A 22844-nucleotide genomic window follows, 5' to 3' on the forward strand; every position below is an offset into this window, starting at 1 on the left:
CCTGCAAACGGGGAGATGAGGGTGGCTAAAATATATTCTGCAACCCTGTCTCCTCGTTGGCTACAAATTTCAACCCTCCGCATACATGCCTTCCCCTTCACCCGCTCGTAAAATCACGCGTTCTCGGTAGCATCGAGGGAGGACTTCTCAGGACCGAAAAGAACTGAGGATTCGAATGGTCTCTGGAAAAGTACGTCGCAGAACTGATTAGGACTTACCAGGTCCATCTAGGTCTGGAGAGATCTTGAAAGACCTGTGTACGTCCAATCAGAACCAAATCCTCGACTCGGGCATTTCACAAGATGTAGACGTTTAATTATTTTGTGACTAGTATGACAAAAACTTTTAGAAAAAATATTATTTGCGTAATTCCGAGGTGATTATGTATTATTGCCCATAATTTCTGGTAATTTCCAATATCCAATTAAAATTGTCTTTAAAAAAAATGCCAATTTTTACTGAAATTGGTGCATTTTCGACGAGAGTTCTACTTCCGACGTTTAATTATTTTGTGACTAGTATGACAAAAACTTTTAGAAAAAATATTATTTTCGTAATTCCGAGGTGATTATATATTATTGCCCATGATTTCTGGTAATTTCCAATATCCAATTAAAATTGTCTTGAAAAAAATGCCAATTTTTACTGAAATTGGTGCATTTTCGACGAGAGTTCTACTTCCGGAAAGTAGTAAAATACACATATCCTCAAAATCAGGAGTAATTTTCATCATATTTTGCATGCTCTAAAAAATTGTTGAAATATTGTCCCGCTTCAGAATGAAAAAACCAAAATCCTAGAATATTCATTTAATTTCAATTCTAGTAAAAACTCCGGAAAGTTACAAAATACACATATCCTCAAAAGCAGGAGTAATTTTCATCATATTCTGAATGCTCCGAAGAAATTAAAAAATATTGCCCCCTTTCAGAATGCAAATACCAAAATCATAAAATATTGATTTAATTTCAATTCTAGTAAAAATTCCGGAAAGTAAGAAGATACACATATCCTCAAAAGCAGCAGTAATTTCCATGATATTTGGCATGCTCCGAAGAATTTAAAAAATATTTTCCCCCTTCAGAATGAAAAAACCAAAATCATAGAATATTTACTTAGTTTCAATTTGTTCTGTTTACATTACTCGGATAATTTCGACTCTGTCTCCCTAAAAAAAAGAGGTGGAAACTAAATGTACACCTAAGGACGCACATAACACTCGGACGACTCCCAGCGTCTTTGATCACCGCCGACCTTGCCGTTCCAATCCTATCTCCCTTTCTCTTCCCCTCTCGCTCGCTCTTTCATCGGCTCAACGGAGCCTCTTTTCCCTCTTTTTCTTTTCCCCCTTTTTCATGAGTGTGTACCGGTGTCCGCGCGGCAAGTCCACCTTGTTTCCTCCCGCCGATGTGACTTGTAAAACGTGCAACGAGGAGGGAACCTAAAAATCTCACGCGTTTACCTCTCTCAACGCCGGTGGTACCGAGATTCATTCCTCTCGCTGTTGAAAAACCACTATTCAAATAGAATTTAATTTTATTACGTACACTCGAAGAGGATAAATTCAATAAACTAGAAATTTCTTGATGAATTATTAGCTGCATAGAATAACAATTAACTGGTGACGAAACTTGATGAATAACAAGAACATAAAAAGCCCATATGGCGATTGCGAGACGATTATTTTGCAAATTTTGAATATTGTTTGTGATCCACAAAGAGTTTTCACTCACATGAGGAGAAAAATCAGCTCAGGGGTAATTGTTCGCAAATTTTTCTCATTGTTGCGCAAAATTTTAAAATTGAACATTTCAATAGCTCAACTAATCATTTTTCTTGGTGGGGTTTTAAGGGTTGCAATTGATATCGTCAAAAAGACGCAAAATTACTTCACAATTAAAAATAAGACGAGAGGTTTGGTTTTAGAGGTATATCACGAGAATTAATTTCATCAAGTAAGAAGTCAGTCCTTCTTCACTTTTTGGACTGTCCTTACATTTGGATAATACTATCCCTTATCAAAATCTGCTATGCCCTAGATTGACAGCCTCGTGCCTGGAGTTGATTAATAAATAAATTATATACGGAATGTTTTGTTTAATTTCCTCAATTCAAGATTAAGTTTTCCTGTCTTTAGAATTAATGCACTTCTTGCAAGCCTCAACCTCACGTTGTTTTTCTTTAAACATTATCAAATTATTCAAATCTACTTTATTACCGACGACATATTCATCAGAATGAACGAAAATAATACCGAAGGGAATTGATTTTTTCATTCCAATACAAATAATGATGATCATTGATGAAAAATGCCTACAATTTTAATATAATTTTGACTTTTCCATTAATTGAAATACCAAAAAACACTCATCTCCACTCGTCACACAATCGCGCCTAAATCTCGAAAAAAAATCTCCCAACTGACGAAAATTGTACAGAATATTTTATCATTGTAATTAAATGACTCAGCGCACCTACAAGGGACGAGATAAAAAAAGGTCCCAAAAAAAATTTGCCTCTGAAAACTACAATCAATTTTCGTGAACAGGATTTTAATTCCTGTGTGTAAGCCTGGATAGCTGCTTCCGTGCGTCAGTAATTCCTCGGGCCGTTGAAAATTTATAGTTCTGTGTTTTCGATCGGCATAAAGAGAAATAAAATAAATGTGAATCTTTGACGACTGCGCTCGCGCGCTGGATTCGATATACACTTGAAAACCCGTTGGGATTCTGGGCGGAGTCAAACGCCTCCCCGCGTTCAATTCCTCTCTCTCTCTCGCTACTTTTTCTCTCTCTCTGAAGTCTCGATGTTGCGCCGCCTACCCCGAACACGCCCATCCTTTTGACTTCAAATGCGAGACAACGATCTGTGATTTTTATTCATTTTTATCAAGAAAAAAAATGTCAAATTCTGTCAAATGAAAAGTTAAGAAAATTTTGAATTCAATATTTTTTTTGCATTGTCCTTGCGTATTGCGACTGCATAGTTTCTATGTTGAGTTGCATTTATAATTGTTAATTATTTATTTTTCAGAAGTCAAAAGCTCGTTGTGTGTTGGCTGCGGTGGCTGGATCCACGATCAATGGATTTTACGGGTTGCACCAGATCTTGAGTGGCATGCAGCGTGCCTCAAGTGCGCTGAGTGCCAACAATTTTTGGACGAACGATGTACGTGCTTCGTTAGAGACGGAAAAACCTACTGTAAACGTGATTATACGAGGTTGGTAATTATTGAGAGAAAAATCCTTTGAAAATTATCCCTGAATTTTAATAATCGTGTAGCGTCGACCTTTCTGATTTTTTTACGAACATTCTCGCGAGAACTGCAATGTCGTGTATTAAATAACAATATTGTCAACTCACTCGTATTACTGCATTTTCTACTAGATAAAAAAATTCCTTGATTAAAAAATTTCGGCAACGCATTTAAGACTCATCTATTAAAATTTCCTCTCTGTGCAGTACAAAACGAAAAAAAAAACCCGAAAAATGTTTCCGATTGTTTTTCCCTCCCAAAGTTGAAATAGTTGGTCATTTAAATCAGTTAAAGTGACAGTCCAATCAGCGAATCGTTCAAATCATTCGAACTTCGAAAATAAACGACCAAAAAAACGAATTAGCGAATTACGTCAGTGTCAAAATTCTAATAAACAATCTACCGGGATTGTTTTGAAAATAAGCAGTCAGGAACATGCGGGAATGTTTATTTAAATGGATTCGTCACGCTGGGACGTTTGGTATCCGGCTGACGAGAGAAATAAAAAAAGATCGAGCGAGGGTGGAAGAAAAGTGAAGGAGTTTGTTGTTCTTTGTCGACTTCGTCTCGAGGTGAAAAAACTTGTACAAAAATCGATTAACTCCTGCACGAGAATTCCCAGTGAATTTCCACACCGATCCAATGAAAATTGACTGAGAGACTTAATCACTCCATTTTTACAGATTATTCGGAACCAAATGCGACAAGTGCAGTCAGTCGTTCAACAAGAACGACCTTGTGATGCGTGCGAAAACGAAAATATATCATAAAGAGTGCTTCCGGTGTTCGGCGTGCATGAGAAAATTAGAAACTGGGGATCAATTTGCTCTGCGGCATGACGGTCTCTTTTGTCGGCACGATCATGACATATTGGAGAGCGGAAAATTCTGTACAGGAGCTGTTGACAGCGCTGGCAACGAGAATAACAATAATGCAACCCTTACGAACAATAATCATCATTTAGGAGCTAACGATGCATCGCTCTCCGGTAAGATATTCAATTCCTAATCACCGAGTACACTGAGGAAAAAAAATTACTTCTGCCGAGTAAATTTACTTGCCACAAGTAAAAATATTTGCATTTGAAATGTGTGGATTTTCTTGTAGTTAGTAAATTTACCTGGCAAAAGTAATTTTTTTTGTGAAGCTGAAACTAGCGAAAGATTCGACAGCAGAAGATTTGTCTTAGGCTAATCTAGGGGTGTACAAATGTTTTTAAATAATGTACAAACCCTTTCGCACTTGAAAAACAGTTGTGCATATGATTATTTGACTCTCCTATACTTAAATATCCCCTAAATTGAATTATCCGTTGACGAATATTCTGCTAGTTTCAGCTTCATATTTTTTTTCTCAGTGTAAACAAATAAAATGACAGATAAAAACATAATTCAGTAGCTATGTGGTCAAACGGTTTAAGTAGATTTTGACTATTGGCCAGTTTTCAATGAATATCTCGAAAACTAAGGGAGATAGCAAAATTTTTCTCATAACCTTTTTAGTCGCACTCAATTTGCTCTACAAAAAAGGTTATTATGAAAATTTCGCTATCTCTCTTAAATTCGGAAATATTTCTGGAAAACTCAATTAAAGACTAAATTGACTTGAACCATTTGACCATTTCGCTACTGAATTTTCTCCTCTAAATCATAAATTCCATCGGCTCGTAATATTTACCCCATTAATTGATTTTCCAGTCAATAAATAAAAATCATTATCACACGCGCAGTGAATTTGACAAAAACATTCTGACACTGTCAAATAGCCCCTGGATTATGTCCATCAGGGGATTTCACTCGAATGAGCAAATTCACAGAGAGGGTAGTTACAATCCCACTAGCAACAACAAAAGGGTCAGTGGGTGTTGAGTTAGGATCTTCACATCCGTAATTACGTGTTGATAATTGGAAGCCCTTAAGCTTCGGCGTTACCCACACTTTCCACTTGTGCCCCTTATACCCCATATTTATGCCCATATTCACTGGGATTAATCGGACTTATCGCAGCCACGCGTCTCAAAACTCTGACGTCCACTGGACATGTCAAAAAAAATACCAGTGGAAATTCCAAGAGGCATTAATTCACGGGGGCCAATTGTTTATGCACGCGTACCGGTTATATACGGTAGCCCGAGGAACTCCTTTTTTTCCCTTCACTTCCCCTAATGTTTATTACGCTCATTTAAACTTATGTATTCACGTGTGCGTTTCATTTATGACATCTCAAATTTTCATAAACATGTGTGCATCACGTTTGTGTGCGCAGGGGATTAAGATTGTGTGTGGTGGGTCTTTACGGCCTCAAGGAAGGTGTCAAATATGACACCAACTTGCCAACTACTGTAGCACACTTGGACGCGCGACTTTGCTTTTTTCTTTTTTTTTCAGAAACACCTCTTGTTTATTTTTTCTCTTTTGGGGTTTCACTGAGATTCGAATGGGATCATCTTTATGGGGATAACTCTCGGCCAGGGATGCGAAAAAATAGCATGACACTGACGCGTCATGTGACGGACGGGAATATGAAGAAATTATGATCAATTTACACTGTCAAAAATTGTTGTCTGAATTTTCCGTGCCAAATTTCGGAAATTTTTATCGTGTTGAAGTTCCACTGAAAGTTCAGGAAATCTTGTCATTGAAAAATCAAATATTCCACTGATTTTCTGTTCAAATAATCTAGAAATCAATAAAATACTCGATTTTTCAGTTTAATTATTATGTGCATTATTATGTGGAATTTCAAAATTCATGTCATTTTTTTTTGTTTCTGACTATTTATGTTACACTGAAAATTCAATCAAGTTGTGAAATTTCATGACCATTATTTCCTTCAATTCGATTCAATGTCACTCTCATGAGATTTACTATAATATCTTCCATGAAATTTCAAAAAATTTCTACCAGTGTGCTATCTGACCGTCACATTACATCCAACTGGTAGTATAACGTGGCATTCGGAGATGGTTTCATGATGACAAAGCGTTGAGTCCATTGTCAAATACATACAATCAATGTATTAAAATCGTAACGAATAATTGAAAACACGAGTTATTACCAAATGTCAAAAGTTTATGACCGCAAAATTCATGACCGTTTTTATCTAGCTAGTCGATTGAAATAGCAAGGGACCGAAATTATGGTACGTGAAAAATTAACGTCACATTTTTCTCCGACCTGGCGGATTTTAAGGATGTATTACATCCTTTTCACCAAAATTCTCGTTTTTTGAATTTTTCTGGTAAATTGTTGATCGGATTGACGCGAAAAAATATACCGTTTTTGTGTTTTATCATTACCTAATGACTCACGAAATTTCATGATCGTGCAATCATTTTCCTGCGTTTTTTCTAAAACTTTTCGGAAATTCACAAAACTTTAGAAAAAATGCAGGAAAATGATTGCACTACCATGAAACTTTGTGAGTCAGTCAATAATTATATAAAACGCAAAAACCGTATATTATTTCGCGTCAATCCGATCAATAATTTGCCAGAAAAATAAAAAACGTGAATTTTTCTGGCAAGCTTATGATGGAATTGACGTGAAAAAATATAACGTTTTTGCGTTTTGTCATTATTTAATGACTGACGAAATTTTAAGGTGGTGCGAACATTTTCCTGCGTTTTCTCTAAACTTTTAAAAAGAATCACAAAACTGTAGAAAAAACGCATGAAAATTATCGCACCACTACGCAACTTCGTGAGCCATTAAAGAATGACAAACCACAAAATCGTTATATTTTTTCACGTCACTCCCATCGATAATTTGCCAGAAAAATGAAAACAACGTCAATTTTGGCTAAAAGGGTGTCGAACATCCTTAAAAAGTAATTTCACATCCCTCAAATTAATACTGCTCCCGCCTGCTCTACGATTTAATTTATTTGAATAGTTCTACCTACGCTTTTCCCTTTTTTAGCAATCGATTAATCTCGCATTATCAATCATCAAACGAAATCGAGAAAATTATCAATAGATCTACGATTATCAGGATTGTCAAGATTACGTTCAAATTGAAATCGATATCTTGGAGATCCAAGTTTACCGAGGCAAACGTTGTACGTTTGGTATATCTGTTTGACCGAGATACCTATAGCGACATTCGGCGTTTGACATCAAAGGCTAGTACCGCGTGCGTTCTCCTTTCAAAATACACCGCGCGCCCAAGCCACTCGAGATTCAACTACAAGAGTGGAATCCACTTCGAATCCATATGCCGTTGTTTTTTTCTCAAAAAATAAAACCGTAGGAGAACAAAAAGCAAAACACATTTAATTCATTAATTTTTCCGCTTTCCTGTGACTTCTTCGCCTTTGAGTACCGATCAATGCAGCAATTTCTCCCCCATCCCCCGCGCTTTCCCGTTATTTTCCCATTTTTTCCCCCAATTCTTGACCTCTAAACCTTTTCGCCTTTTTTGTCATAAAACGTGAGCTCACCTTCGAGCTCTTATTTGGTTAGGACCTGCACAGAACGAGAGATAAGCTCCCCGGATTTCATTTACTCCTTGAAATTTTGTCCTCTCTTTTTCTCGTTTTTCTTCTTCTCATTCTCGTCTTCCCCCATTTTTTTTCCCCATCCTGTTCTTCACTTCTGTTTTTACCGAAGGTAAATAGTCGAACACGAAGTTTCCGCAGTCTGCACGCAAGCCTATGGCCAAAGAGCAAGGTGACTCTACACACATATACCTGGACATCGTTCGAACCGACTGGTTTTATACTTTTTTGGTTGCGTTCTCCACCAAAGTTATGCCAAGAGATGCGTCCTCAACGTCTCATTTGCATTTATGGCTGTCGTTTAGACATGCGAAAGTAATTCATGGAATACTAGTCATCAGAAAAAAACCAAGAGAAATGAAATTTCATTACCAAGGAACATGTAGAAATATTGGCGAACGGTATTTCCCCCCCCCCCCCCTATTGACGTTTGAATTTTCTACTTTCCGCTAGATTCTGGATCGGAGAGTGGATCGCACAAGACAGGGGTCGGTCCGAGGGGATCGAGTGGCCATAAGGGTGGCGGTGGCTCCGATGGCAAGCCCACGAGGGTGCGAACCGTTTTGAATGAGAAACAATTGCATACCTTGAGAACGTGCTACGCCGCCAATCCCAGACCCGACGCACTGATGAAGGAGCAGCTCGTGGAGATGACTAGTCTCAGTCCGAGGGTCATCAGAGTGTGGTTCCAGAACAAGCGCTGCAAGGACAAAAAAAAGACAATTGCAATGAAACAGCAGATGCAGCAGGAGAAGGTATACCAAATAATTCAGCTATTTGGTATTTAATAAAATCTAAATATATTCTTTTACTGCACTATCATTTACGCATACCGTTTGACTACGGTATTTTATGTACCATTTTTATCGTATATTTTATCGTATATTTTATCGATTGGATCTGGGAAGTTCTAACATTACGAAGTACTCTGGGTTCCAGGATGGCAGGAAACTGGGCTTCGGTGGTATGCATGGTATTCCGATGGTAGCCAGCAGTCCTGTGAGGCATGAGAGCCCTATTGGCATGACTCCACTTGAGGTACAAGCGTATCAACCACCGTGGAAAGCACTGTCTGACTTTGCATTGCACACGGATCTCGATAGAATGGACCCCAATGCACCCTCGTTCCATCATCTGGTGTCACAGGTAATATTTCGCGCACTAGGACAGGACGCGCGCTTATTGTTCTCCATCGGTGTCAGAATAGCAAAACCTTACTGTTTCTCACTTGCTTTAATTTTTATCTCAATAATAATGCAGGATAAATGACTGGTTTCAACAAAGTTTTTCACAATGAGAATTCAATTAGTGAATAATTTATTCGGAGTCATCATAATACTCTTCATCTTCTTCACTAAGACAAAAATATATTTTTGCGAAATATCTATTTACTTGGGAGAAGTATTTATTTTTTCAATACTATATTTCTCCAGTCGAGTCATTCCCGGGCAATTCTCGTTAGATGCCAATTATGACAATTATATTGCTCTAAAAGATGATCATGTTAGTTATGACCGTGAGTGAACTTTCTCAATCATTATAAACATGAAGAAATCAATCGAAATTCTTCTCTCTAGAAAATGAGAAATTTAGGGAAAATTAATAATCTTTGGAGAAGTTCATTCAAGACTATGTGCAGCGTAGTCATCCTCTAGAGCAACATGATTGTCATAATTGAAAGCTAATCAGGCTCGCCTAGGAATGATTCAATTAGAGAAATACGATTTCGAAAAAATAAATGCTTCTCTCAATTAGGGGAGGATGGGGTAAAATGGACACTTTGGACTTTTTTAAAATTAGTCATAACTCAGAAATAAATTTATCAATTGAGCTCAGTTTGGGCTCATCCCAAAGGGAAAGAAATGTTCTTTGCATTGAAATGATTGAATTTCATAAACATTTCAAGCTGTCATTAACATTTTAAAAAACGTCAAAAGTGTCCATTTTATCCCAAACTCCCCTACATGAATATTTGGCAAAAATAGTTTTTTTCCTCAGTGGTCCTCGTTTCTCTTTTCCTTTTTGCGTTCTTATGCTATTGTATATTTTTTTACAGAACTAGATACTTTTCGATTACAGCAAGAAATGAATTTCTCTTTTTTACGATTATTACGATTACTGTAAACAAAACATTACAGTACTTAAAAAAATCTATGTAGACATCATATTACATTACTTGATAAGCGGAATAGAGGCTTCAAAAATCGTAACTCTGAATTTTTTTTTAAGTGGATTATAAGCATCTGCATCGTCGTCATTATTGCATTTGGGGTTTTGCAGAGATTTTTCAAGCAAAAATACTGAGATAAATGAGATGAAATAATTAATGAACTGTCATTAAGATGCACTGACCGAGTAGTGCAATTGCGGTTCTCCATCAAGTCAAATATCATCGTAATGTTTAACTTTTTTATCGTTACAGATGCATGGATACGACATTCATGGGGGTCCACCTCCTCAGTTACCTCAACCTGGAATGCTGGGTGGTCCAATGAATGATGGAGTAGGTGGTGGGCCACTGCCACCACCTGGTCCACATCATCCTGTCGGGGGCCCCGACATGGGCCAACACCCTGACAGTACAGACAGCTACGTTACCTATTTAGAGAGTGACAGTGATTCCTTGCACCACGACACCGGGAGTCCATAGTTTAATCCCTTAAATCTACGATGTACATAGTAGACCTTTCAATCCGAGTAATTTATCATTTCAGCAAGACGTGAATGAATCAAAAATTGACAATGCCCGATTTCACTGTTACGATTTAATGATAATTATCATTTTTGTCGGACAATGGGATATCGCGAAAATTGTAATATGTAAATTGACGTTGGGATGTATTCGAAATGTGAAAGCCTGAGGGGGAGCGATATAAAAAGAGGGCTGGAGAGTAACAGAAAAAAGTAGATACGATAATTGCGTGAATGGTAAATGACGTTGTAATATAATTAATGCTACATGCAATCGTTAATGAGTGCAACATGAATCAAGTGGACTTGAGAGTAGAAAGAAGACAGCTATTCTCCTTTTTTCATTCAATACCAAAGTATAATGCAAAAGGTGCAAAACAAATTGACGCGAGAGAACAAAAAAATGAGATATGATTTTTCATTGTAAATATAGTACAATTGATTGACATTTTAGCGATCAAAGAGATGAATTCATTCGTTTCACACGTCATGGGAAGAATTTATTATTATCGTACTGTAATACGATCCCCGTATTTTGGATGTTTGTATAAAAATTGAAATCCGTTATACTTATTATATAAGTCACTCTTGTGTATGTACGTTATAAAGTTGTGACGAAAAAAAAAATTGAAGATAAAGCAATTTGAAAGAATGTGAAACTGAGTTTCGATGTATTACCCAAAAATTTTCTGTTTTTTTGTTTCATTACGGAAGAATTTTTGAATTTCTACGATATTTCTATACCAGCACGAGTGTATGTAATAAAAATCGAGACTAAAAGAACAAACAATGACTGTTTATTTGATTTTTACCATTGGAACTTCGTTGATAATAATGAGTACTGAAAAATTTTCGTGGAGTTTTGGAATTTTATACTGACGATTCCTGAACGTCTTGAACCTACTTGTAGTGCCACTAGTCGTCAGCTGAAAGAAGACTGCAGTGAAAAGTCTCCTTTACCGATGGGAATCGTTATTACCCATGAATATGGGAGTTCTCATGTGTTCTTTTTTTGCTTTGAGGAAGCACGTGGACAGCTGACGGCAGTTGTTGACAGTCAATTCGTAAAACAACACAAATAGAAATAATTTTGTCGAATATTCAGTACAAATTAATAACTTGAACGATTCAACGTTGACATCGCCGATAATATTAATAAGAATGCCCCCTAAATTCAAGCCGGTGAGTTATCTGTTCTAGACATTCATTTGATTAATAGAACATTCGTTGACATGTTCGATTATTGCAGGGAGGCAAACGATTTCCTCCAAAAGTCACCCCTAAACCAGTGCCACAGCAGGTGCTCGCGACACCTGGATCTTCTGAATCATCAGCCAGTGGCTTGGATCTCGAGACTGAGAATAAGTTCGAGCTCGAACTGTGCTGGTGCATCCAACAGTTGGAACTCAGCATGAATTCCAACAAACTAGGAGACAAACAAATTCGCGATGCACAGAAGAGTCTGAAGCTTCTGAAAAGCAATAATGTGCCTTTGGTTCAGAAGAGACAGATTATGAGGACAACTTTCGGTGATTATCGGGCGAAGATGCTGCAGGAAGAAAAGAAACACAGTAAAAGTGCCTCCACAGTGAGAATTGTCACACCCAAGCCGAAGGAAAATAAATCTGTCTTCTTGAAGAAGGCGAAGGGGCTGAGTGAATGTCAAGTGGAGAATCCAAGGGTAGAACCAAATGGAGAAGCTTCTAACACTAACCTGGCACAAATGTTCAGGCAGAGCCAGACTCAAGAGCGATTCCAATTCAATTTCACAGTTTCAGATGTAAATTAAATTTCTACTGAATTTTTCTTACTCGGATTGTTGTTCATTTTTACCCTGTTTCAAAATCTGTAAATGAGTCACGTTCGTGGGACAACATTCTACTTTAGGGCGCAGACTCATGTGGCGACACGGTTTCAGAAAATTTGAAATCAGCGCTGTGATTTGTTGAACGATGGGCCGCCATCTTTTTTTTAGGTAAACATGGGATTATGAAGAAAAGGGGTTTTTAAAAAAGCACCTAAAACCCTCGGGTCCTGTGGCGCAACGGATAACGCGTCTGACTACGGATCAGAAGATTCCAGGTTCGAATCCTGGCAGGATCGAAATTGTTTTTTTTTATTTCATAATAAAAAAGGATAATTGGTAAAGAAATTCAATATTACTGTTATGAATGTCGTCAATGTATTGAAAAAGAACTTAGCTTTGTATATAGACCCAAGGAAAACAGCTGCGATAACAATAGAGCAAAGAGTACGCGGCATCCATTCGTAGCTTTGCTCGTCTCAATTGACTATGGTTTGGAGCATTATTTTTATTTAGTCTCTAAATTTTTTCAACACATGGGACCCTGAATTAGTAATATTAACAATCGAGGAACCCACAATTAGTAATATTAACATCTCTGCCATCAATGTTAATTCCATTATCACTCAAAAACGTAGATATCAACTCCAGGAGTTTATCAACAGTAACAGTATAGATATAGGACTTTTATCAGAAACTAAGCTCCGTCAAGCCCACAAAATAACATTCCCTGATCATGATTTCATCAGGTCTGACAGGAAAAATGCTTCTCGTTCTGGGGGCACAGCTATTGTAATCAGGAAGAATCTTAACTATAAAAAAATCGAATATCCCAGCTCTGAAAACAACTCAATTATTGAATACACCATAATCAAACTGATTACAACTAATAGGAAAAACCTCTTCATCATCAGCCTTTACGCAACTAATAGCACAACTACAAAAACTGAATTTATTTCCGAACTTGAGCTTTTATTCAATACACTGAAGCTAGACCACGATAATAACCTATACATCATAGCCGGCGATTTTAATGCGAGACATACCAGTTGGGGGGATCACAGAAACGACCAAAGAGGCAAATATTTAATGGAATGGGATAACAAAAATTCGCTTAAATTTAAAACGCAAATATACTCCGGAATCTCGCCAACTTACATCAGAGCTCAGACTTATCCTGATCACTGCATTGCAGATAGCAGAATCTCCATACTTTCACAGACAGGCAACCGAGTCCCTACCCAGGTCTATGACAGTGACCACAGAGGTCTGTTAATTCAGGTAAACCTTGGTATTACATTCGCCCTTGATACCAAAAGTCCTGACCCCCCCAGGTTCAATTTCAAAGCCACGGACTGGAAACTATTTGCTGATACCCTCAAATCCAATTACAATATTCAGATCCCTAAGAACAGGAACCTAGACATCAACGAAATAGACTCTGCTCTCAATGACATCTCAGAGAAAATCGTCAATACCATTAACAACACAGTTCCCAGATACTCCTCATCTGACAGCATTAAAAAATATCTTACTAGGAAAATTATCCGCCTGCAGAAAGAAAAATCTACTCTCTTAACCCTCTACCACAACTGTCTTGACTCTGACCCCAGAAGCCAGTCCCCTCACACGCAGCAAGTGAAGAATCTCCTCACTGATATAAGATCAGCACTCCAACACGAGTTCGATAAGTCAGTTGAACGCTACTGGGTGAATTTATATAAAAAAATCGATTTCCGAAAATCTCATGAATTTATGCCCACCATTAATAAAATCTTCAGACCCAAACCTCGACAGCAGCTTCCAGATATGCACGTCAAAGACACAGATCTCCATATCCTTCAAAGAAGCCAATACTCTCCGGACAATGCTCAAAAAGTTGATGATAAAATTAGTTATTTCAGACCCAATCGACAAACTCAATGTTATTGGCGCATGGTACGAGTCAATAAATTCACCTAGACATCTCAACACAGGGACTAGACTTCGAGACGTTATTGACAATAAAACTCAAGATTTTAAAGATATCTTTGAACGCAACAGAGCCAACAGTGAAACTATTACCTCATTCTTCATTGATAACAGTGCCTCCCTTCCCTCAACCGAGGACTGCTCCTACTTCACGTCACGTCTGAAGCTTGCCTGCATCATCAAAAGACTCCCAAATAAAACTTCCTCTGGAATCGATGGTATCCCGAATGTGGTGCTGAAAAATCTCCCAGGTGAGATTATTGAGGATTATGCTGTTGTTTTCAATAACTGCATAAACCATCACTACTTTCCGACGGGCTGGAAAACAGCTAAAGTGCTCCCTATTCTAAAAAAAGGGAAACCTGTNAGTTCACGTAGAAGCTCTGTCGGGCAGACAGACCCTTGCAAACCCCTAAGTTTTCGTTTAAACTTTGTTCTTATTGTATATATAGTTGTAGGTGCACATAGTAGAATTATCGCGTAATTCCTACTAATTTATATCTACAATATGTGCTTTTCTATTTCACTCATTTTACTGATTTCGTTAGAAATCTTGAGGACTAGGAGCTTTCTTTTCTTTTTTTTTTCTTTACAAAGATTTTGATTGGCTTTTTTTTTCCTTTCATCCAAAATTTTTTACCAATCCTTACTACGATACTGATCAAGACTGCTTAAATTATTCCATTCAGTCTCCAAACCGTAAATATTTTGTTTTCCCTTTTTTTTCAATACAAATATAATAGGCGCTCGAGACTCGTCCCACGACATTTTCGCCATTACTACTCATTGTTTATAGACCTTAAGGATTAGTTTTTTATAAAAATTTGTTTGTATCCAAAACCAAAAATGTAAATAGATGAAATAAACAAATTTTGTTACAAAAAAAATAAATAAATAACGCGTCTGACTACGGATCAGAAGATTCCAGGTTCGAATCCTGGCAGNTGAGACAATTTTGATTAGGCGTCCTTACAAACTTATTAACGGTAACAAGCGGAAAGGCATTAAAGACTTTTCTATAAGCACGCATCACCCTGACACCCGGGAAAAGATTGTAATACCAGCTTGTTCCTCAGTAAGATACTTGGGTATGATTATTGACACCAGGATCAGGTGTTACACTCACCCAGACACCCAGCTTGCCAAAGCCCAATCTAGATTTAAAAAACTAGGTAGACTCTTTCGTAACAAAAACATCACCAAAAGAGCTAGGGTGATTTGCTACCTGATCCTGGTCAGACCACTGCTCACTTNCTTGCAAGATTGACCAGTGAGACAGGTCTTATTCTGGCTCATTGATCTAGTTTTATCAATTCATTTGAATCTTTTATGGAAAAAATGTGCATTAAAATATGAATGAATAAAACTTGATTTTTATACAAAACAGTGGATTTCAGATTCGACTCATGCAAATTTCGATATTTTTCCCTTGGAAAAAAAATTGTGGAATAATCTCAGAAACTGCTAATTGTTGTCCAGTCATCAATAACATTCTACTCTATTTTTCATTTCGTACAGAATTTTGTCCTGCATAGAAGTGATGGCGAAACCTGATTGAAATACCACGCCACATAATAGTGTGCGAGTTTCCGAGGCATCGTGGCATCGTAGCCCTTCATGACGTAGTTTCGTCAGTGCATCCATAGTGCCCACATTATTTTGACCATCATGAGTGACGAGGTGACAGCCGGCATTGAAAATCTCAATGTTAAAACTGAAAAGGCATGCTTGAAATTTATATAAATTAAAAATCGTACTCAATTCCCGTAAATTCTCACTTAAATAGTAAATATGTTGACCATATTGCGATATCGGGGCTGTTCTCAATGCGGTGTTAAGTGGAAACATGCTTGGGTTGGTTATGAAATAGTTACATATTTTTCATCCCCCTCAAGAGTACGAAATTTCCATCATAACACTCTAATCAACTCTCGATTTTGTAGAAATAATTACTTTTCAATGGGTTTCTGACTCGTGATGCACCTAGGCGCGTGGGATCGATAGTCTGACGTAACCTCCAATAGTTTGTAATCATGACTCATTTTTTAATTTCAGGCGAAAATGAAGGGCAAGGAAAAGAAAACAGCACCCGAGAAGAGCGCTGTATCTGAGCTGAAGCCATGGCCCGCATACATCCAGGTAAGAACATGAATTACCCCAGGAGAATATGCGACATTCCCTCCCGCAAATCAACCACTATGGCTTGTAATACATCACGTTTTCCAAATGCGCGGAAAAGTGGTTTACAGACAAGTTTTGTAGGGGAGGCTGGGGTAAAACGGACAGTAGACTTTCTTAAAATTATTCATAACTCAGAAACAAATTGATCAATTGAGCAGAGTTTAGGCTCGCCACAAAGGGAAAGAATTGTTCTTTGTATTGAAAGAAAAAATTATTAAATTTTATCAACATTTCAACCCCTCATTAACATTTTTAAAAAAGTCAAAAGTGTCCGTTTTACCCAACCTCCCCTATTCATTCACGATTGGCCTTTACCTAGGAACTGAATTTAACAGCGACGAAAAGTCGCAGAATGTTATTAACCTCTGCAGTTATGGAGTATTTTTATTCGTAAAGTACTTGAAAAGAACAAATAGAATGATTTTTCCTTTCTTCAAAACCACTCGTTTTGTTTGTAAGATAAATTTCTGGAAATTTGTTATTCATAAGAGTTGCACAAACGAATGGTGCTAAGATGATAATAATTCACAGAAATTGTTTATTCATGTAGCACTTGATCTTGAACACGCCAATTAACAGTGGAATAAATAATGGATGTTTGAAGAATACTAATTGGACTGTTCCACATGGGTTGCTCCAAAATCCTTGATGTGTTGTTGTTGAGACTTTTGCGATTCAATCAATTAAGATGTTACAGAAACTCCGATTATAAAATTTATTTAATTTACTAGAGTTTATTGTGATATGTACGCGAATTGTGAAGAGCCCGAAGCAAAAATTTTCAGCGAAACTGCGCGACTTGAACTGTTATTGTTAAACTCTTCCAACATCCCATTCTATTATTTATTCCGCTATCATCATCCACGGAGATGAAATAATACTGTTATGGAATGTTTTCTCTCTCTTGCTGTCATCGAAAATTCACCCAGTAAAATTCACACAGTAAATAAGAGAGTTTTAATTAAATAAAAACTCTCTTATTTACTAAAATATCCTAAAATACCAATGAACGTTTATAAGACAAAAGCCCGGTTGCACCAGCTCCGGGTAACGAAAACGTCAGATAAGAAAAAAAAGTAAATTTGTATGTTCGATGGATTATTTTACCCGGGAGAGTATCTCAAATTTATCCCATGAGCAAAGAATTAAATTTAATCCCAAAGTTAAATCAGTGTTAAGGATGTTCTACACCCTTTCTGCCCAAAATTCACGTTTTTTAAATTTTTATGGCAAACTTATGATGGAATTGACGTGAAAAAATATAACGTTTTTGCGTTTTGTCATTATTTAATGACTGACGAAATTTTAAGGTGGTGCGAACATTTTCCTGCGTTTTCTCTAAACTTTTAAAAAGAATCACAAAACTGTAGAAAAAACGCATGAAAATTATCGCACCACTACGCAACTTCGTGAGCCATTAAAGAATGACAAACCACAAAATCGTTATATTTTTTCACGTCACTCCCATCGATAATTTGCCAGAAAAATGAAAACAACGTCAATTTTGGCTAAAAGGATGTCGAACATCCTTAAGTCAAATGAGGCTGCAGGACAAATAAAAAATTATTCTTCGGGTCAAATATAGAACTATGACCCTTGCGATATAATTGGCCCCGAGGATAAATTTTACCCTGGTGTTTATTTGGATAACAGGGCTTGGTGCAACCGGGCTAAAAAAAATAAAGATGATTGAGTTGACCTGAAATGTCCCCTATTGAAATTACAAAAGCCAGCTACAACCGAAAATTTCTAGGATCGTCTGGACCTATGGGACAAACTAAAATCTGACTACGATGCGGACGTGGCAGCGAAGCCCTCTGCCGAGATCACAGTGACCCTTCCCGATGGGAAGCAACTCCCAGCCCAATCCTGGCGTTCAACTCCCTACGACATAGCCAAGGGTATAAGCCAGGGCCTAGCAGACAACACGGTCATAGCAAAGGTGAACAACGAGCTCTGGGACCTGGACAGGCCTTTGGAATCCGACTGCAAGCTGGAGCTCATAAAGTTCGACCACCCAGAGGGTCAACAAGTATTCTGGCACTCGTCAGCGCACATCCTAGGCGAAGCAATGGAGCGAGTCTACGGAGGCTGCCTCTGTTACGGGCCTCCAATTGAAAATGGCTTCTACTACGACATGTTCCTGGGTGAGAAGGGAATCTCCAACACAGACTTTCCCTACCTCGAGTCTCTCTACAAAAACATCGTGAAGGAAAAGCAACCATTCGAGCGTCTGGAGATGAAGAAGGAAGACCTCTTGGAGATGTTCAAGTACAACGAGTTCAAAGTCAGGATTCTGAACGAGAAAGTCACTACCCCAACCACCACTGTCTACAGATGTGGACCTCTGATCGACCTCTGCAGAGGTCCCCACATTCGTAATACCGGAAAAGTTAAAGCCATTAAAATAACGAAGAACTCGTCAACTTACTGGGAGGGCAACGCCAACGCTGAGAGTCTCCAACGTATCTATGGCATCAGTTTTCCAGACACTAAGCAGTTGAAAGAGTGGGAGAAATTCCAGGAGGAGGCTGCCAAGAGGGATCACAGGAAGATCGGTCGGGAGCAGGAGCTCTTCTTCTTCCACGAGCTGTCCCCAGGGTCCTGCTTCTTTCAGCCACGTGGTGCTTACATTTACAATACTCTAGTCGAGATGATCAGGTCCGAGTACAAGAAGAGAGGTTTCCAGGAGGTCGTCACTCCGAATATTTACAACAGTCGATTGTGGCAGACGTCTGGGCATTGGCAGCACTATGCCGAGAATATGTTCTCGTTTGATGTCGAGAAGGAGACGTTTGCACTGAAGCCCATGAACTGCCCTGGCCACTGCATGATGTTCGACGTTCGCAACAGATCCTGGAGGGAGCTCCCTCTGAGAATGGCTGACTTTGGGGTTCTCCATCGTAACGAGCTGTCCGGAGCTCTCACTGGACTCACCAGGGTAAGGAGATTCCAGCAGGACGACGCTCACATCTTCTGCACTAATGAACAGATCAAGCAGGAGATGCTGGCTGCCCTCGACTTCTTGAGACACGTTTACACTGTCTTCGGGTTCACCTTCAATCTTTGCTTGGCGACGAGACCTGACAAGTACCTCGGGGAGTTGGAGGTGTGGAATGACGCTGAGAAAGCACTTTCCGAGAGTTTGGATGCCTTCGGGCAGCCTTGGACGCTGAATCCTGGAGATGGAGCTTTCTATGGGCCCAAGATTGATATCACCATCATGGATGCGTTGAAGAGGCCACATCAGTGCGCTACCATTCAATTGGATTTCCAATTGCCCATTAGGTTCAATCTTTCATATGTTAAGTAAGTGTGATTGCGAAATCTTTGTGATGATATTCCGACGTATTATAATAAGACAAGGGTATTTCAATTTTATTTTTAAAACAAGGACATCTCAAAGTTCATGTTAAGACTAGGATATCTCACAATTCATATGAAAAATCGTCTGAAATCTCACGCCTTCCTTCTCTTGACACCTGTATTAATGGTATGAATACTTTAAAATGTACAAATAATATGAAGTACTTCACATTGGAAGAGAAATAAAATGATTTGCGAGCTCCATGAGACTCAGAAATGGATGTGAACGACAAGCTTTCACATGAATTTTGAGATACGATACACTGAGAGAAAAACGGCAAAGTTCTCAAACAAGTCTTACTTGTGCAGAGAAAATGTTTCTTGGAAATTATCAAAAAAGGATTTTTTTTGTGCCAAACATGCAGAGAGTGCGCCGGAATGAAAAATTTTTATCGCAAAAATAGATTTAGTGGTTAAAAAAAATTGCATTCTCTGTACACGCAAGAAATATCATTTCTAGCACTACTCCTTCGTTATTCCATACTCCCATACGTATTTTGCTCCCGAAAAATCTTTGTTTTGTGGGAAACAAGGGATAGTAGTTTTTCGTTTCGACTGTTTAATAATCGCAGATAAGAAATGAACCTTTAAATGAAACAATAATAATGATATGATAGCAATCTTGTAACTTGAGGATAAAATATTTGTTGATGAATTTTCCTCTGTATGAGATATTTTTATCCTGAAAAGGCACCGTCTGGTGTGAATGATCCGCCTCTTGAGCCAAAGATTTCGTTGCTGTCGAAAGCAGAACATTTATTCATGTTTGAGACTTTCAAATTCGAACCAAACAAATTCTTTTTTGGCAATTTTCAACGAGCGATTTTGTGGGCCTAAACAAGACTTGTTTGACAACGTGTTTGTTTTTCTCTCAGCGTAGTCTTAAGGCGAATTGTAAGATAACCTTGTTTTAAAAAGAAAATTGAAATACCCTTGTTCTAGTAGGAAATGTCGATTTATGAAAATTAATCGCTTTGATGACGAAGATTTTTTATATCTTTTGGTTCCCAGTGAACATGGGGAGAAGACCAGGCCAGTTATCATCCACAGGGCCATCCTTGGATCTGTCGAGAGAATGATCGCTATTCTCACGGAGTCTTATGCTGGAAAATGGCCATTCTGGCTATCCCCCAGGCAGGTCATGGTCATTCCAGTCGGGCCTCCACTGGATGATTATGCATTCCAAGTTAAAGAGAAGCTCTGGAGTGCTGGGTTCATGGCTGAAGTTGATATTGATGACAGTGACACCATGAACAAGAAGATCAGGAATGCGCAATTGGCGCAATTCAATTTCATTCTCGGTAAGAATTTGAAAAAAAAAAACATTGTTTGTGAAACAATTGTCCAGGCATTGTCAGAAAATTAGTGAACTCTTCGTCTTTCAGTTGTCGGAGAGAAGGAGAAAGCTGCTGGAACGGTGAACGTTAGAACGAGGGATAACGTTGTGCACGGGGAAATTCAAATCGACGAGCTCATCACTAAATTCCATAAATTCAAGGAGACCAAGGATCGCGCATGTGAAGAAAAATTCCAGTAGGATTTTTCGTTGTGCAGAAGACGATGAACTTTGGGGATTTTCCACACGTCGACGAATAATTTAATATTTATTTCGTTCATGCAGGACAGAGGTCGCGTGGTATTCAGCATTTAATGTAACTGCGGATATTCCATGATATGTAATGAGACTCTCAATGGAGCTTCTTCGGGTGTACTTTCACATTTGAATAAAGATTATAGGGAATTTCGACACAAAATATATTTCATCGTTTTTATGTTTCCTCTTAATTCAAGGAGACCAGGTGTCGACCACACGTATGAAGAAAAATTCCGGTGGGAGGAATAATTTAATATTTATTTTGTTCATGAACAATAATGGTGGCATTGTTTTCAACATTTAATTTAGAATTAGAATCGAATTGAATAGGTTTTAAGGCTCTATCTCTCATAGTTTCCGAGAAAATCGCGAAAAACGAAATGGCCAAAAAAAATTATTTCAATTTATCTTGTATGGGGTGTAGGAAGTGGAAAAACGCAATTCTGAGCCGCCCATCTTCTTATAGGGAACCCAAATTTAGTTTTAAGGCTCTATCTCTCATAGTTTCCGAGATAATCACGAAAAACGAAAGTGCCAAAAAAAATTAATTTAATTCATCTTGTATGGGGTGTAGGAAGTGGAAAAACGCAATTCTGAGCCGCCCATCTGCCTATACGGAACCCAAATTTCCTCAGGAATCGAATGGAATAGGTTTTAAGGCTCTATCTCTCATAGTTTCCGAGATAATCGCGAAAAACGAAATCGCCAAAAAAATAATTTAATTTATCTTATATAGGGTGTTCGAAGTGGAAAAACGCAATTCTGAGCCGTCCATCTGCCTATACGGAACCCAAATTTCCTCAGGAATCGAATGGAATAGGTTTTAAGGCTCTATCTCTCATAGTTTCCGAGATAATCGCGAAAAACGAAAATGCCTAAAAAAATTAATTTAATTCATCTTGTATCGGGTGTGGGAAATGGAAAAACGCAATTCTGAGCCCTCCATCTGCCTATAAGGAACCCAAATTTCCTCAGGAATCGAATGGAATAGATTTTAAGGCTCTATCTCTCATAGTTTCCGAGATAATCGCGAAAAACGAAATCGCCAAAAAAATAATTTAATTTATCTTGTATAGGGTGTTCGAAGTGGAAAAACGCAATTCTGAGCCGTCCATCTACCTATAGGGAACCCAAATTTCCTCAGAAATGGCATGCAGAAGTCTTTAAAGATGACAAGTGTCTCTAACGATTATGATGATGATGATATGATTTTTTGTGGCACTGACTAAGTAACTCTCTAACGATTATGTCAGTTTTCAATTGAAAAGCAGAGTTGTGACAACATTGTCCAGAGGGGTCTAGGAGTCTTCCCTGGTTCAAAACCATCTTTAGAGGCATTAGCACGCCATTTGTGACAATTGCGCTTTTCAATTGAAAACAGACATCATCTTTAGAGACATTTGTCATCTTTAAAGACTTCTGCACGCCATTTCTCGACCCGCTCTTTCATTTGAGCTCAAAAAAACATTCATATCTTGTCTGAC

The 22844-nt window shown here is 38.1% G+C and overlaps 3 protein-coding genes and 1 non-coding gene across 5 annotated transcripts in view; all 4 read left to right on the forward strand.

Annotated features, from left to right (window-relative positions):
* Positions 1-11211, forward strand: part of LOC107039266 (insulin gene enhancer protein ISL-1) — a 24696-nt gene extending 13485 nt beyond the window's left edge. Inside the window, exons 2-6 of the mRNA XM_015258834.1 lie at positions 3034-3220; positions 3940-4244; positions 8207-8508; positions 8678-8899; positions 10176-11211. Coding sequence (XP_015114320.1) covers positions 3034-3220; positions 3940-4244; positions 8207-8508; positions 8678-8899; positions 10176-10403 — 1244 coding nt within the window. The 3' untranslated portion in view covers positions 10404-11211. The remainder of the gene's footprint in view (positions 1-3033; positions 3221-3939; positions 4245-8206; positions 8509-8677; positions 8900-10175) is intronic.
* A 263-nt stretch (positions 11212-11474) lies between these two features.
* On the forward strand, positions 11475-12233 carry LOC107043156 (UPF0488 protein CG14286). The gene is made up of 2 exons (XM_015264542.1): positions 11475-11626; positions 11694-12233. Exons 1-2 carry the CDS (start codon positions 11606-11608, stop codon positions 12231-12233), a joined length of 561 nt encoding a protein of 186 aa, XP_015120028.1. The 5' UTR covers positions 11475-11605.
* Positions 12234-12474: 241 nt separating this feature from the next.
* Trnar-acg lies at positions 12475-12547 on the forward strand. Its single transcript has one exon. It is a non-coding gene; the product is annotated as a tRNA-Arg (tRNA).
* Positions 12548-15831: 3284 nt separating this feature from the next.
* LOC107038019 (threonine--tRNA ligase, cytoplasmic) lies at positions 15832-21520 on the forward strand. Of its 2 annotated transcripts, none has more exons than XM_015256991.1 (5): positions 15832-15941; positions 16275-16358; positions 18154-19709; positions 20778-21067; positions 21152-21520. In XM_015256991.1, the coding sequence occupies exons 1-5, from the start codon at positions 15888-15890 to the stop codon at positions 21301-21303; spliced, it is 2136 nt and encodes a 711-aa protein (XP_015112477.1). In that variant the 5' UTR covers positions 15832-15887; the 3' UTR covers positions 21304-21520. The 2 variants fall into 2 exon arrangements, with proteins under 2 accessions (XP_015112477.1, XP_015112400.1); XM_015256914.1 differs by lacking the exon at positions 15832-15941 and adding an exon at positions 16006-16073.
* Positions 21521-22844: the final 1324 nt, after the last annotated feature.

Source organism: Diachasma alloeum, unplaced genomic scaffold (assembly GCF_001412515.2).
Source record: "Diachasma alloeum isolate Michigan unplaced genomic scaffold, Dall2.0 Dall_scaffold_00176, whole genome shotgun sequence".
In the NCBI taxonomy this organism is placed as follows: Eukaryota; Metazoa; Arthropoda; class Insecta; order Hymenoptera; family Braconidae; genus Diachasma; species Diachasma alloeum.

Bases quoted from the DNA above. Each gene is read 5' to 3' on its own strand.
- LOC107038019 (XM_015256914.1), top strand. From the start codon at position 16,011: ATGTTGACCATATTGCGATATCGGGGCTGTTCTCAATGCGGTGTTAAG. The intron at 16,074-16,274 runs GTTGGTTATGAA...TTTTAATTTCAG, and splicing joins TTAAGTGGAAACATGCTTGG to GCGAAAATGAAGGGCAAGGA. The intron at 16,359-18,153 runs GTAAGAACATGA...GAAAATTTCTAG, and splicing joins CATGGCCCGCATACATCCAG to GATCGTCTGGACCTATGGGA.
- LOC107043156 (XM_015264542.1), top strand. From the start codon at position 11,606: ATGCCCCCTAAATTCAAGCCG. The intron at 11,627-11,693 runs GTGAGTTATCTG...CGATTATTGCAG, and splicing joins TGCCCCCTAAATTCAAGCCG to GGAGGCAAACGATTTCCTCC.